Below are 14037 nucleotides of genomic sequence, written 5' to 3'. Positions count from 1 at the left end.
TTTAATATTGGAGCTCAACCCCAGCCAAGCGCTCCTTTCCCCTAGGCCTCGGCACAGCCTCCCCACATCCTCTGCTGCTGGGGTTAAGTGCACCCTGGCAGCCCTCCACAGTTCCCTGCGGCTCTCCCTGCCACGAGGCTCCAGTACCTCTGGCTCGGAGGTTGAACCACGTGTCGGAGGGATTGTGGGCTCCGGCAGCAGCCGCGGGAGTTCAGGCCCTCGATGAGTGACCCATTCCCTGTGAGAATACTGCTTTTCTTGCAAGTTTTATCTTGGCATGTTTTTTTTAATGAGCTTTTTTTCCAGTCAGCTGGAGATGGAGAGGGATAAATCTGTTACATTCTCTGAAAGTACAACCGTCCAACGACTCTTATTGATATATCAGCAACTGCTGGAACACCAGATTTACAACTTCTGGGCTCTGTAAAGTGCCAGCAGAAGGTCTGGGAGCTTTGGGAGAAAAATTACCTTAAAGGGAAACATTGGTGCAGTGGGTAAAATACACTCTTCTCGGCAGCAGAGGAAATGAGAACAGACAGGGCTGCTCCTGCAGTGCGAGTGCCTTCGTGTCATTAATATTTTCCTCCTCTTGTGCTGATCCTCTCTGAACTGGTGAATGGCAGAAGGGAAGGCAGCTAAAGTCACCTCCACTGACTCACTGGGGCCTTCTGCAAATAAATCCTGAGTTCCAACATTTTTAAAGGATTCATGGAGGAAGGAGCTGGTTTAAAGCAATGGATTTTATGAATCCAGGAGGCCAAAAAAGGATGATGACCAACTGGGACAGGAGTGCATTTGCTGAGGGAACTGGGCAATGGGACAGTCAGAACGATTCTCACAGCTGAGATTTGGATTTTGTAGCAAAGAGCCTGGGATGTATGGGTTGTTATTAACAGTATTTATATATAGTCCCCCACCTCTCCCAGGGAGCTTTGGGGAAGTAGTGAAGCTGGCTTTAAGACAGCAAAACCCAAAGCCAAACCTTTGCTTTGAGAACTCTTAGTCAGAAGTGCAGCTCCCCTGCTTGTAACGGGGCTTCGTGCTCTGCCCAGCTCAGCTCCACAGCCCCTTTCCCCGCAGGTGAGCGGTCCCATTTCTGACGGTGCTGGGAGGGGAAGGCTGCGGGCGCAGGAGGAGCCGGTGCCCGGGGGAAAAGCTGCGTGGGCAGCGAGGAGGGGGCCTGGGAGCCTGCCCTCTGCGCAGCGCTTCCCAGCGGCACAGCATGCATGGGGAGCTGCCTGCCAGGGCAACTTAATGCTTTGCAATAACACTAGCAGCCAGCTTTAATATCCTCAGAGATATTAACTCCATAAAAGCGCTATTTTAGGTATTAATTTTTTTTTTAATAAAATATTTTGTGTAGTACAAATCGCTGCCTGAGTACAGGAGTGTCTGCAGCGGTCTTTGGCAGAAATGTTTGACAGCTTGTGCTCGCCTTTGCAAGGGGAGGGGTACCTGTCCTCCTGCTCAGGGTGGTGTTAAAGGGTTTGTAGCTCTGCGAACCACGGGTAGTGAATTTTAGTGCTGATGTAGAGAAATGAACTGAGAGCTCTCTTTGCTACCCCACGTTTGCCACCTTGTACCACTGCACCCGCGTCCCTCCTGCGTCCGGCAGCACCGTGAGGCTGGGCGCAACAAGGGACGGTGAGGGGGCAAAGAGGTTTGTTCAGGAGTAGAACAGGGAACTCATTTCTCATATAAATGTGAGCTTATAAGTACATACTGACAAATATAAAGAAATAGTTAGGGCTTCCTTTTTTCTACAGTAGAGGCTGTAGGTTGCAGTGTTGCCTACTCTATGTCCGACATGAGCTGATATTGTACTTTCCACCAGGAATTGTGACCTGCTCTTTGAAATGGCTTCTGAACTGCCAGGAGAGCTGTTGGTCAGATGGAGAAATGCTCAAGGTGCAATCCCTCAAACAAAAGACAGCTGTTTTCCTGTTACCTTCCTCCTCAGCCCCATCATTTCTGTTCTGAGATCAGAAGGTTACAAAAACCCAGGAGATGGAAAAACACCTTTCTCATTTTACCCAGAGCAGCTGGCAGTCGAGTTACCTTTTACACTGGTATAAACAGGAGAGGTACTGGCATAATTGCATGGAAAAGTGGAAACAACCTGCCAATTTGGGAAGTCGTGTCTGGCAAAATGAGGCTCCTTCAGCTCTTGTGGAAACTATGGAGGGTGGAAAGCAGCAGGATTAGGGCCAGGATTCAGAGTGGGGGAAAGAAGGAAAAAAAAAAGCAGCCTTGAAATGGGGAAAAAAAATCTCCTTAAGGAAGAGGAGTGACCCTTGCCTTTTAAGCCTTGGGGGCATAGGAATAATATATTTCTGGGCAGCGTACTGATAGGGGTGAGTCTCTGCTGAATGGATGATGAGCTAATAAGGCTGGTTCTTCGTGTAATCGCTGCAGGGATTTTTTATTTGATGTGCTCAGTATTTATCTGGTGTTTTCCTCATAGATCCCGGAGCCTCCGCAGAGGCCTGGCTGCACTTGAAACGTGGCTTGGAGGAAGCCAGCCCCTCTCCCAACATTGCTCAAATGTGGATGCTCTTATGGTGGAGCCAGGACCCCTCCACCTGCAGCTGAGCAGGAACCAGCCTGGCACCCAGCCCAGCCCTGCGCGTGTTGCTCCCGCATGGGAGATGGCAAACGGCAGGAGGAGGGGGCTTGCTGGTGTGCCGGTACAGGGATCAGCGGGAGCAGAGCCCGGCTCCCAGGCCAGCCACGCCGCGGGGACTCTCGGCTTTGCGGCAGGGAGCTTTGGGCAGCAAAGCGCAGCACAGGAGCGGTGTGGTCCCCGTAGTCCCAGCCAGGTTTAGGAGAGATGCGCTGGTGGTGTGTGCATCTGCTTCAGGTGCTGGCACCACTGGAGTGTGTGCGGCGGAGTTATAAATCATCTGTAAAAAGTAAAAGTGCATTGTGTTTAGGAGAAAGAGTGAACAGCTGTGGGGGAACTGCAGGTGGGGCTCCTTTTGGAGAAGGAGAACGTGATCAGCAAGTCAGCATTTGTTCGTGTTTTATTTGGATCCATCTGGCACACTCTTTGGTAAGTGTTACAAAAATTATGAATAACTGTCTGTCTCCTCTCCCCCCACCGCCGATCTTTTCTGCAGTGGTTTCTAGCGACAGTGAGAGCGACTCGGAGTTCAATTCCTCCAGCCTGGATGACAAACCTTTACCTGCGGGGTCAAAAGGCTCACAAGGCAGAAAGTACCGAGCAGGACTTGGTAAGGAGTTGCTGTTCCTTGTGGCTGGAGGGTGGGAAGTATGAAGTGCTTGAACATTTAGCTCTTGGTACTGTGGGGTTTGGCTCAGCCGCTTGCCTGCCCTACACGGGTGCAGCCCATGAGCTTTAGCTGTGCCAGGTGAAGATCTGGCCCTTTCTCACTGGAATAGTGTCAATGGGTCAAACTGGTGGTGGGTCGCTCCGTTGCCTGCAGCCTTGCAGGGTCTGCCCTTGCAGCTGGGAGCTGCTCCCGGCCTCCTGGCAGCACGTCTCCGGCCAGCTCCTCACTCCTGACTTTATAGCACTGGAATCACCGGTACCGTTTTAGGAGTGGAGCATGGGAACTGGGTTTTGACCTGCTCCTGAGGGTGCCTGCCTGGGAGCAGGGAGGCTGCTGCTCTCTCAGGACCTGGCCCAGCATCTGCACCCACTTCTCCCTCCTACTGCAGCATCTCTGTGTTGTGTCCCTGCAGCACGCATCGGGGAACCCAGCCAGGCCACGGGCAGGGCGCTGGGGAGCACCCACTCCCCTGCCCTTTCAGGGAGCCGCAGCAGCCTGGGCAGCGAGCAGGGGGCTGCCCTCAGTGCCACAGAGAGCTGCCAGGACGACCAGCCAGCGGACGGGCATGACAGCGATGTGGGCGGCAGAGTCCCTGGTAAGCTGAACCTCCTGTCTGGGCAGATCCATGCTTTTGGGGCTGACTTCCCTTGAAGCACAGCTTTCTCAGACACACACCTGGCAAAGCTGCAGCCCAGGGTCACCTGTCCCTGCCGCTTTTCTCATGGCAGATGCTGTCACAGCATTACAGCTTGCTCCTTCCCTCTTCCCTGCGTGCAGAATCTATTCTGCAACATGAGTAATTGTCTGGGGTGGGAGCTGTCTACGCCCACCTCCAAGAGAAGCCAAGGCCTGGGTCTGTCCCCCTGCAAAGGCCCGGAGCTCCTGTCTGCCCTGCTGCAGAGGCAGCAGAACAGATTGAGCTTTTACTGAAGCAAAGCAGAAGTCCAGCAGCTTTATGAGACTGAATAAAAAATTTTCCTAATGTTAGATGGCTCTTAAAGCCAAGCACAGCTCTTCCCAGAACTCTGCAGTGGAAAAAAAAAAAAAAAAAAAAGACACTTTTTCCCCCTCAACAACCTTGGAACAATTAAGTGACTGTGAGAGCAGAGGCTGCTATCACATCTGATCTGGAGCAGCTGAAAGAGATGCAAATGTGTTCTCTCTGCAGTTCTCGCTAATCTATTCAATAACCCCTTAAGTTATCGTTTAGCACCACTCCCTCCAGAGCGTTCCTGCCGCCCTGTGAACTGCCACTCCTTTTGTTCCTGAGCCTGTTTTGTGCTGTGCATGTTGAGGCGTAAATTGGATTAGAGAGAGCAGGTTTATCCTTTAGTGCAATATAGAGTCATAGTCCCCCTCCCCACGCTTCCTGCTAGAAATAGCCAGCATAAAATTGTTTCTCTGCTCTTCCCTCCCTTCCCAAGTTTCAGGGATTTGCAGTTTTCTTTCATTTTAGTTTTCACAAAGCAAATCAGATGACTGATACTCTTGCTCTGTCCGTCCACTCTCTGGATTATAGTGCTGTCCCAGACTGGGCCGTTTATTTTAAGCCCCTGCGGCATTAGAGATGGCTGATTCCCGTTGCATGTTGGCTCTGCTGCCTACCGGGGCGGAGCAGCAGGTTGCTCGGCAGGATTGAAGCGGGTGGTGGTGGATAGTGGGGATGACCCCTTGGGTGCTTTTTCTGCTGGCGCTACGTGGCCATGATGAAGTCTGGATGGATGCACACCTGGATGGTGTGTTTGTATAGTGCTTAGCAGTTCAGAGCTTTCCTGCCAGCTGTTCCAACTGACTGCTGCCTTGCCGTGACAGTGCAAACAATATCTCAGAGGCAGAAAATGCCTTTTCCTGCTAAAAAACTCATATGCAAAGCTTGGCACAAGGGGTCAACGCTTTCCAGTGAGAGCTCTCCTTGCTAGGCAGGGGAGAGCTGAAAATGACAGGCAGCATGGACATATATTTAAAAACCTGAAAACTATAGTAATCTCATGAGCCCAGTTAAAATAGTCCCTGAGATGTAGAGAGGATCCTGCTAAAGAAAAGGTTAAGCCAGGTCGGCTGACTAGAGAATATCTGTAAAGATCTTTATTATGTCTGGGGTCATTTATTTCCCAGTCTTCCTGCTGAAGGGACTGCTTTGTTCAGACATGGTGCTTGCAGCAGCGAGTGTGGTAGGAGGGTTCTGCAGCCCCCAGAGTTGGGCAGGGGAGACAGCGGCGAGTATTTCTGCTCGCTTGTGCTGGGGGGGAATGAAGCTGGTGGTGGTTTCAGTCAGCAGGCACAGGCTTGGGAACTGATGGAGGGTGGCAGCGGGCAGGGTTCTCTTGTCGTGTCAGAGAACCAGTCGCCAGCCAGGCACCCTCCCGGGCCCGGGAGCTGCTGCGGGCTTGCAGGGAGTTAGGTGGCGCTTACAGCTACGGCTCTGCGGCCACAGAAGGTGGCAGGATGGGCTACAGAGCGGCTGGCCTGTCTTCAAGCCTGTCCTGTGCTGGCATTAGACCTCGCTCTCCTTTCCGCAACGTGGGTGCTGGCGAGGGCTGGTGCGGTAGCGTTTGAGACTCTACCAAAGGTCTCTGCGAGGAGGCAAAGCTGGAACCTGAAGGTGTTGTGGGAGGCACATGATGTGCCCCTGTCGTGTTTGCCATGGCTGTATGCTCTGCCCCACAGCGGGGGTCATCTTCAGCACTTCAAGGTGGGGAGGAGAGGGAGAGGGACTTTGTTTTCCCTCCAATGTGTTTGGGATGTGGCCTTGCCTCCATGCAGCGAGTGAGCAGCAGGGGTGAGCGTGGTCGGCGTTCGTTTACTCCGAGAGCACTTAACGTGCCCAGCTGGAGAGACGCTGCCACTATGTGATCTGCGCAGCAAACTATTGGCAATCACAATCCATTACGCATGAATTCAGTAATCAGCATTATGCAGCAATACGACTCACATGGCCTCGTTCTGTGCAGCTCCATAGCCGGTGGTTTGAGCAGATCAGGCATCCAGGAGGCTGCAAGACTGAATGTCCCCATGCTTTGCCAGCAGCCTGGCAAGAGCAGAAGATGGAGAAGAGCAAAACCAGCCCTGTAGTCCCCTAGGAAGTCTCCTGCTCCGCAGAGGGGTTCATGTGCTCTGGGGTGCCGGGGGTCTGGGGCATGCAAATGGTGGGAGCCTCAGGACAAGTGGCAGTGCCTCTCTCCCTCTTTATTTAGATCAGAGGATGCTCCTGCTGTTCATCTCTTTAGAGAGCAGTGAAGGTGACGGGTGCTGTATGTCAAGACTGGCAAAACTCTTCACTGCATCTCCCTGCCTGTGGGACAGTCAGACCCAAAAGCTCAGGCCCAAAAGCAGAGCAAGGGGCAAAGATCCTTTCTCATTTAAATTGCTGATCCTCAGTTGCAGACTGAGGACATGAAAGGGAGATTTTGCTATAGCTTTTCTGAAAGGCTCTGCAACTTTGTAACACTGTGTTGGGAGCAATTTTTGCTTCATATTAGCACCTCAGGTGTTGTTGCACTGGTGACTTTCTTTTCGCTTCTTTTTCTCACCTCTGCTCTAATTCTGCGCTCAAGTGCGACTTTGCAGAACACTTTAGCATCCTTAAATCCCAGGCCGCAGCCAGAACAGGGAATTAGGGAGTGGTACTGCAAATGCAGCTGCTTTCATAGTCCTTAGCTCTTTAAGCCTGAAGGCCAAGACAACAGCATGGTCGTGCGGCCAAGGGAAAAACAAGGAGCTATTAGGAAGAGTTTGTAGGTTTCCAGCGTGTTGCTCCAGCTCCGGCTGGGGTTTGGTGAGGCAGATAATGAAGCCTGGAGTTTGTCATAAAATGACTCATTGTCAGAGCTGCATTGGGATTTAGGCAACCTCAGCCCATGAGCCAAAGTTGCAGAAGAGAGTGGTGAGTTGAGAGGCTGCCAATTTTTTTTTTTTTTTTAACCACCTGCTTTCAAACTCTTTCAAAAGCATCATTTTCTGAGGGTCTGACGTTTCTTCTTCTTTGGAAGCTCCAGTTCCTGGAGGTGCCCACTTTGATGTGATAGCTGTTAAGAAGGTCATGCGCTTTTTTTCCTGGAGAATGTTTTATCCTAAAGAGAATGAAATTTGCACACAGGAAAGAAGCACAATCTTTCTTTTTCCCCTTGTCCCCAGCTAGAGAGGGGACTCGCCTTGTTCTGGCTGTACAGCTGGTATGTTAAGAGGTGCCTCAGTTAAAAAAGAGCAAAATCCTCCCTATTGTTAATTATGACATTTTTATTAAAGAAATGGAATATTAAACAGAATTAAACAAATCATCAATATCTTACAGTGGTTTTCATTAGCCCATGGAGAGCTTTTAATGGAGATAGCATCTTTGAGCTTGGACCTGGCTGCTGCAGAGATAAACTAAGAGCAAAAGACATTGCTCCTCAGATCCGCAGCAAGTTCTGCTTTGATGGGTCCCAGTTAATGGGGTCCTCACTGTCTTCTGAGGAGCTTGTCTGAGGAACGGGTTAATCCTGTTTGGTATTCTGTGGGTCACCTGGACAGCTTGCTGGTAGGGAGCGGTGAGTGAGCTTGGCATGGGCAGTGGGGCTGGAGAAGGCTCTAATTTGTGCTTAAAAGAGGAGGTTTGAGAAACAGCCACAAGACAAGCTAATGAGTGAGTAGCATACGTCTGAGTGCAAATCACAGTCTCCCCATCTCTGCTTGTTTGCCAATGTGTTGTCTAAATCATTAATACTTAAAGAGTGGTACAGCAGCTGGCAGTTAAACAGAGCCACATTAAATGGTGGTGTTACTGAGTCTGGGAGCTGAGATGATGACGGCAGCACCTGGTGTGGGGTATAAGAAATGTTGTGGTCTGCAATTGCAGGGTGAGACTGGCTGGAAGGACCCCCAGAGTTCAGCACGTCCAGCCTGGACCCTCCTTCTCCCAGGGTGCTGAAGCTGTAGCTTCTGGGTGCCTGCCTTTGGCTGCTTGCTTTGTAGCTGTTGTGCTGGGAGAGGCTGAGCAGAGCTGAGAAAAAGGCCTGGAGCTGAGAGAGATGGGCAGGAAATGCTGCTTCCAGCTTTCTTAATTTGGGGAGATTTATTCCCTGTCTTTCAGGAATTGACTGGATTTAGAAATGAGGTGGTGTCACTCTCGCCGTGGCTCAGTGCCTCCCTGGCTGGGGTAGGCATCAACTTTTGCTCATAAATATGCAAGCTGTTAATACATGAGACAGGCAGAGCCATTCTGCATTATTTTCATGGCAGGAAATTCTCAGGGCGTCTTTGAAGTTAAAGCATTAACTTCTTTTTTTTCTTCCCTTCTGTTTCTCAGATGTCTGTTTTGCTCCCTCAGGGGCGATGAGGAGGTAACATTTTGCTTCAGTGGGTCTAACTACTCCATTCTATGTAGGAAAAAAAAATTGTCCTAAGAGTAATTAGGCTCCGAATGGGATAGTAATTTCTTTAATGACTTTCTTCATGGCAGTCTTTGGGGAGGTGGCTTTTATTTTCCTGTGCTTGGTAAGAAAATTGCTTAAATGTTTTCAGACCGCTTGTTCCCTCGTCCATGTGAGCTACAGCCAAACGGCATAGTCTTCCAGGGCTGGCTTTGCAGTGGAGTGAAATAAGTGGGCAACCACATGAGGGAGCTGTGCTCGCAACCCCTGCTCTTCCTCACTCTGCCTTCGGCCTCTGCCTGCACTGAGGGCACAGGATAGGAAGGAAGGGGAGGGTCGGACATGGAGGATAGACCTAGCCTCTCCCTCCTGCACTGGCTGCCTCATCAGCCTTTGGGCACCGCTGTTTGCCGCCCCTTGCTCAAAGCTTGCTGCCACTGCCACGGGATGGAGTTTTCCTGCTTCCAAGGAGGATGAGTTGTCCCTCTTCCACAAAGTGAAAAAATTGAATTGTGCCTTCATGGCTGAGAAGCTTTGAGCCATCTCTGCCTCCTTGTATTGGTACTGCAGAGCACCAAATGGTCCTGCTGTATTTATAAATAAAATGTGTCTTTGGGTAGTGACAGCATTAGGAAATGATTCAAGGTTTGCATTCTAGATACGATGCATTTGTAAATATGAACCTCAGAAGAAGCATATGCCCCCCTTCTATGTTTTAAGGAATTAAAATATTTTCGTCTTCAAGTGGTAGAACCAAAACATTTTGAGCTCTATTGAGTCCACCTTGAAGTTAAGTGAATAAAGGCTCGAGTACCTAAAAAAATAAATTACTTCCACTATTTCTGTAACTCTTTATGGAGTTTTAAATTGAAGACTTTTCCCCTGAAAATAGAGGCATGACAAAGACTCATTCTCTTGCCTCTTTCACTCAATATATCTGGAAACAAGTCTGCTGCTGAAGATGAAACTCCTATTTTTGTGCCTTCTTTCACATTGCAGAGGTCTGTGCTTTGGTCTTTGATCAAACAGCCTGTCTGGCCTCCTGCCCCCATGTCCTTAGACTTATTCTCTGCCTTTTGCCATACGTTTACTCCTTGTGCTCCCAACTTTCTATTCAGCATTTTGCACAAAGCAGTGAGGGCAATAGTTGGTGTAATCTTTCAAAACAAAGCATGAAGGAAAGAGCATGGGAAGTCAGTAATATAGAAGTTAAAAGTCTGGAGTCTTTGTAAACACATTGAGAGGTTTTACGGCCTGGGAGGTTACCTTTCAGCTGGGATGTCGGCCAGTAGCTGGTGGGAGGAATTTGCAGCACTCCCTGCGCCTTGAACAGCAGTGACTGAAAACATCCTCTGTCCTTTTTTCAGCCATCAACGTAGTTTGTGCCCCCTTCAGAGAAGGGGGGGAGAAGTTAGTACTGACCTTGGAGCTGCCTTAGAGCTCTCGGCATTGCCAGCCCTGCATTTCACCCCGTGCGCCGGAAGCAGCGTGTCCCAGCAGACCCTGAGTTTCGCCAGGGGCTGCTGAAGTGATTAGCTCAGGTTCGTTTAGTTGACGTGAGCCAGAGTGCCTTCTGCAGCAGAGCACTGCTGTCCTGCGCCCATCCCCGGCCACAGGCAAGGGCTTGGGTTCTGCTGTGGCTGCTGTCCACGGCCCAGGCACACGGAGGGCAGGAGGCTCACGTGGAGGACCTGCTCTGTGGCACATGGATGCTGTCACCTAGCTTGGGAACCTCTGAGAGCTGAGCCTTGGCTTTCTGTCCAACTTGGCCCTTTGAGGGACGCGTGTACCGGAGGACCAGTTCTAGCAGTACAACTCCTCCTTTCTCCTTCTTTCCCCATTTCTTTCCCCTGTCTTTCTTTAATAAAGTTTAATGGGCCCTGACTGCTGACAGAGTGTGGAGTAATGATGCACAGACGTTCTCTTCATTATTATTTTTAGAAAGCTCTTAAAATGGCACTGAGTATGTAAAAGCAACATAAAGTAACTTTGTCAAGTCTCTCCCCTTCACTTCTTTCCAAACAAAACTTTTGTCTTTGTATGTTTTGAAGGCAAACGGTACGTCCACACCAGAACACGATGCTGATGAAGGTGAAGATGGAGCTGCTTTGCCTGGATCCAGCGTTCACCCCTTGCCCGCTCCTGTAGACCTCATTCCAGACACCAGCGGCTGCCAGTGTTGACTTTACGATGCCAGCTCTTGCACAGGCATTAGCAACACGATGGCACCTGGGAAAACGCCTGCCTGTCCTCCCTGCCTCACTGGTTTGCTTTGGTCTGGTTTCCCCTTCCGCTGACTGACATGCACTTTGGGGTGCTGCTCAGAGAGCAGTGCTGTGCCGTGCGGTTGCTGCCATAGGGTCCAGACCCGTGTTTGTTGAAAGGGGCATGCAGAGTGCTCGCTGGAGCCGCAGAAACGTCTGCCGCCTCCGCTGTTCCTGGTTTGCCAAGGCCAGCCCTGGGTTCATCTCCTGGCTTCGCAGTCCTGACTTTGCAGTCTTCAGGAGAAAGGGAAATTCACCCCTATGTCCCTGAAATGGGGTGTGAGGAGACCGCAGCCCTTCTACTGCTTCTCAGCCCAGGGGTGAATTTCCCTCTGTGAACCAGAAGGGTGAGACCGGGACTCCGATTTGCACTTGACTCCCATGGGCCTAGGGTGTCACCCCTTGTGTTTCTTGTCATCGTTGCTCTGGTTTGAGTCAGTATGAGTTTGGTGGGGGCATGCTGAATCAGCTGGTGAAGCTGTGCTCCCATTCACTTCCACTGAGGTCGGTCTCTGTGATAGGCCTGTCTGCTCAGGGAGACACTTGAGTTAGTAAAGAAACATTTGAGGGAGTTGTTATGAATTTTGTGGTCCTGTGTGTCCTGTGGTGAGGGTGATGCTTTGGCAGGGGGGTTGTGGCAGCGTGCGTATGCTGCAGCTCCTGATGGGAGAACACCCACTACCCCACGGCCCAGCTGGCTGCCTTTGCGCACCCAAATTGGATAAAAGCTTTCAAATTACGTTATCTTGTTAAGCTCTGCAGATTCTCCTCCCACATGCATACCTTGTCATCTCTTGCATGAGCGGGGGCCTTTGTTTTACCTTTTTTCCTGCAAGTCTTGAGCAACTGCCTGACTGTGGTGGTGTCATTGTTAGCCAGGTTGTAGAAAGCTGCCTGCTTATTCTCCAGATGGACAACTCCCCTCTAAGGCCTGACAGATGAGAAAAATCAAATTACGTGACATCTCTAGAGCAATTACATCATTGAAGGCTTGAACAAAACCCATACTAGGCAAGTAGGAGTCTGTGGATTTTTATTAAATGCTTTGGATCTGACCTGTCTTTTGCTGAAGAAACAAAGGATTCCAAAAAAATTCTCTCTGAAATCATGGATTTAAAGGCAATTTGTGCTTGTTAATGTCAGCCTTTTCCCTTGGTTATTACTCTTTTGTTCTATTCTCCTTTGCTGCTGGGTGCTTTGTGCGCATGTTGTATATGCTTTTACAAATGACTGCAGTATGAAGATAAATGAGATTGGGCGCTGGAACGCTCTAACAGGAGATCGGAAATCAATCCTTGACTTTCTTTCTAAATGAACATGGTCCAACAGAGGACCGTTCCCTTACTGTTGTTCCAGCTAACATGCTGTGGCACATTGGTGGGAGAATCCTTCTAGCTCTTCCTCCGTGATCTGTCTCTGCCCTTTTAAAAATGAAAGCAAAACGTTTGGAGGACGTGGGCTCTTTGAGATGGCATAAAGAGAAACCACTGAACGTGGACTTCACAACATTGGTGTTGAAGAGAGCAGGGGATGAGGTTCTCCACTGAGGGATGCTTTATGTCATGGTCTGTGTTGTTTAAACCTGGCCGTTGAGACTCGACCAGCTGCATCTCTGAAAGGGGTAATGCCAAAATTATTAGCTGTTTCTGAAAAAGTAAATCCAAAAGTCAGCTTTTGCTGAAATGCCGGTATGATTTCAGAGCACGAAGTCATGAAGTTTCTTCTGAGAGCGGTAGGGTCTTCAATTTCAGAAGTGTTTTGCCGCCAGAAAAGTCCTGTCTTGCCTTGGAGCTTTTGACAGTCCTACTGAGGCTGTCTTGCTTGCGCTCTCATTACCGCAGTGCCTCAGACAGCCTGGCCTGCCAGCCTAAGTTGATAGAAGGAGGAGGAGGAAAAGACACTTAAAAATTGACTCGATTTTCCTTAAACCTGTTACTTTCTCATCAAAAACTCTACACTGAGTTGGAAAGAGTTTTTAAAATTGAGCGTGTTGTTTCTAGCTCTTTTTGTGTTTCTTGTGCTTCATTCCTGGGCAGTGCAGGCAGGTCAGTCGTGTTTTGACCCCCACCCTCGTTCTTAGGGCCATTTACCCCACTGTGGGTTGCCAGCTCTGCACAGGAGCCCAGTAATCCTTGCTAGCTTACTGTGCTGCTTTGAGGCATGAGTTTGATTTTTAACTGAGGCTAGGTTTTATAAAACACTCTCAGAGATAAATTTGGGACTGCTCTTGCACCAGTGAGACTGGAAACCTTTCTTTCTCACCTCTATATTTTACCTCCATGGAGTAATGCCACCCGAGTCCAAACCAGAACCATTTGATCGTCTGTGGAAAGACTCCTCTTGGGTCAAGGGAAGGATGTAGCCCAGGAGAATGTGATCTCCCACATATGAATGTGGTAGGGGAACATCCACAGCTCTGTGCCTGTATTTTCTATTAAAGACCACTCTTCTCTTTGTTGTGTCTGTCTTGGTTGTGTTTTGTAGCTTTGGTTGGAATATTATCCGAAACCTGTACCAGTTGACTGCCTTTTTCGTTGGCTTAAGGTGGGCAAGAAGGGCTCAGTGAACGGTGCTCAGTCTGCTCTGGTCGTTTGTGTTTCTTTTATTATTTTGTTGTTCTTGTCTCCATCCCTTAGAACTTTTATGTAGTGTTTTACTACTGGAAACAATAAAGCTTTGGCTCAGTAACAACTGCTTGCCATTCTTGAAACAGTAAAAAGTTTTTTTCCATTCCCAGGTTGTGGATATTCTCCAAATCCTTGGGCTGGCTCCAGCAAGGAAAGAAAATAATCCAGCCAGTGGAATGGTGATTCACATGGCTGGAGCATAATTGAATTCTGCACTTGAAAGTCATCTTTTGTCTTGCCTCTCTTTGGTACCTTGTGCTGGCAATGGCAGGGGGCACAGGTCTGCTTCTCGGCCCTTCCGTGGAAGGTTTCCATTTTGTAACCACTAAGCATAAAGCAGCACCAATTGTTATTCTGTCAAGTGCTGTCCCCATGGCCTCCCAAGGCTCGTTGCTCGCTCGGGTTTGACAATTGGGGTCCATTTGGCTTTGCCTACAAACGTCTCCGCGTTGTTCGCTGAGCGTGTGCAGCCCTGGCTGCTCTGTGTTCCCTTCCACTCGGC

At 49.7% G+C, this 14037-nt stretch overlaps 1 protein-coding gene across 1 annotated transcript in view; it reads left to right on the top strand.

The window, feature by feature from the left end:
• Window positions 1-10730, top strand: part of RPH3AL (rabphilin 3A like (without C2 domains)) — a 31828-nt gene extending 21098 nt beyond the window's left edge. The window contains exons 6-8 of the mRNA XM_075719687.1: window positions 3120-3233; window positions 3706-3888; window positions 10696-10730. Coding sequence (XP_075575802.1) covers window positions 3120-3233; window positions 3706-3888; window positions 10696-10730 — 332 coding nt within the window. The remainder of the gene's footprint in view (window positions 1-3119; window positions 3234-3705; window positions 3889-10695) is intronic.
• Window positions 10731-14037: the final 3307 nt, after the last annotated feature.

Source organism: Pelecanus crispus, chromosome 12 (assembly GCF_030463565.1).
Source record: "Pelecanus crispus isolate bPelCri1 chromosome 12, bPelCri1.pri, whole genome shotgun sequence".
Lineage (NCBI taxonomy): Eukaryota > Metazoa > Chordata > Aves > Pelecaniformes > Pelecanidae > Pelecanus > Pelecanus crispus.
This window is presented reverse-complemented; position numbering and strand designations above follow the sequence as displayed.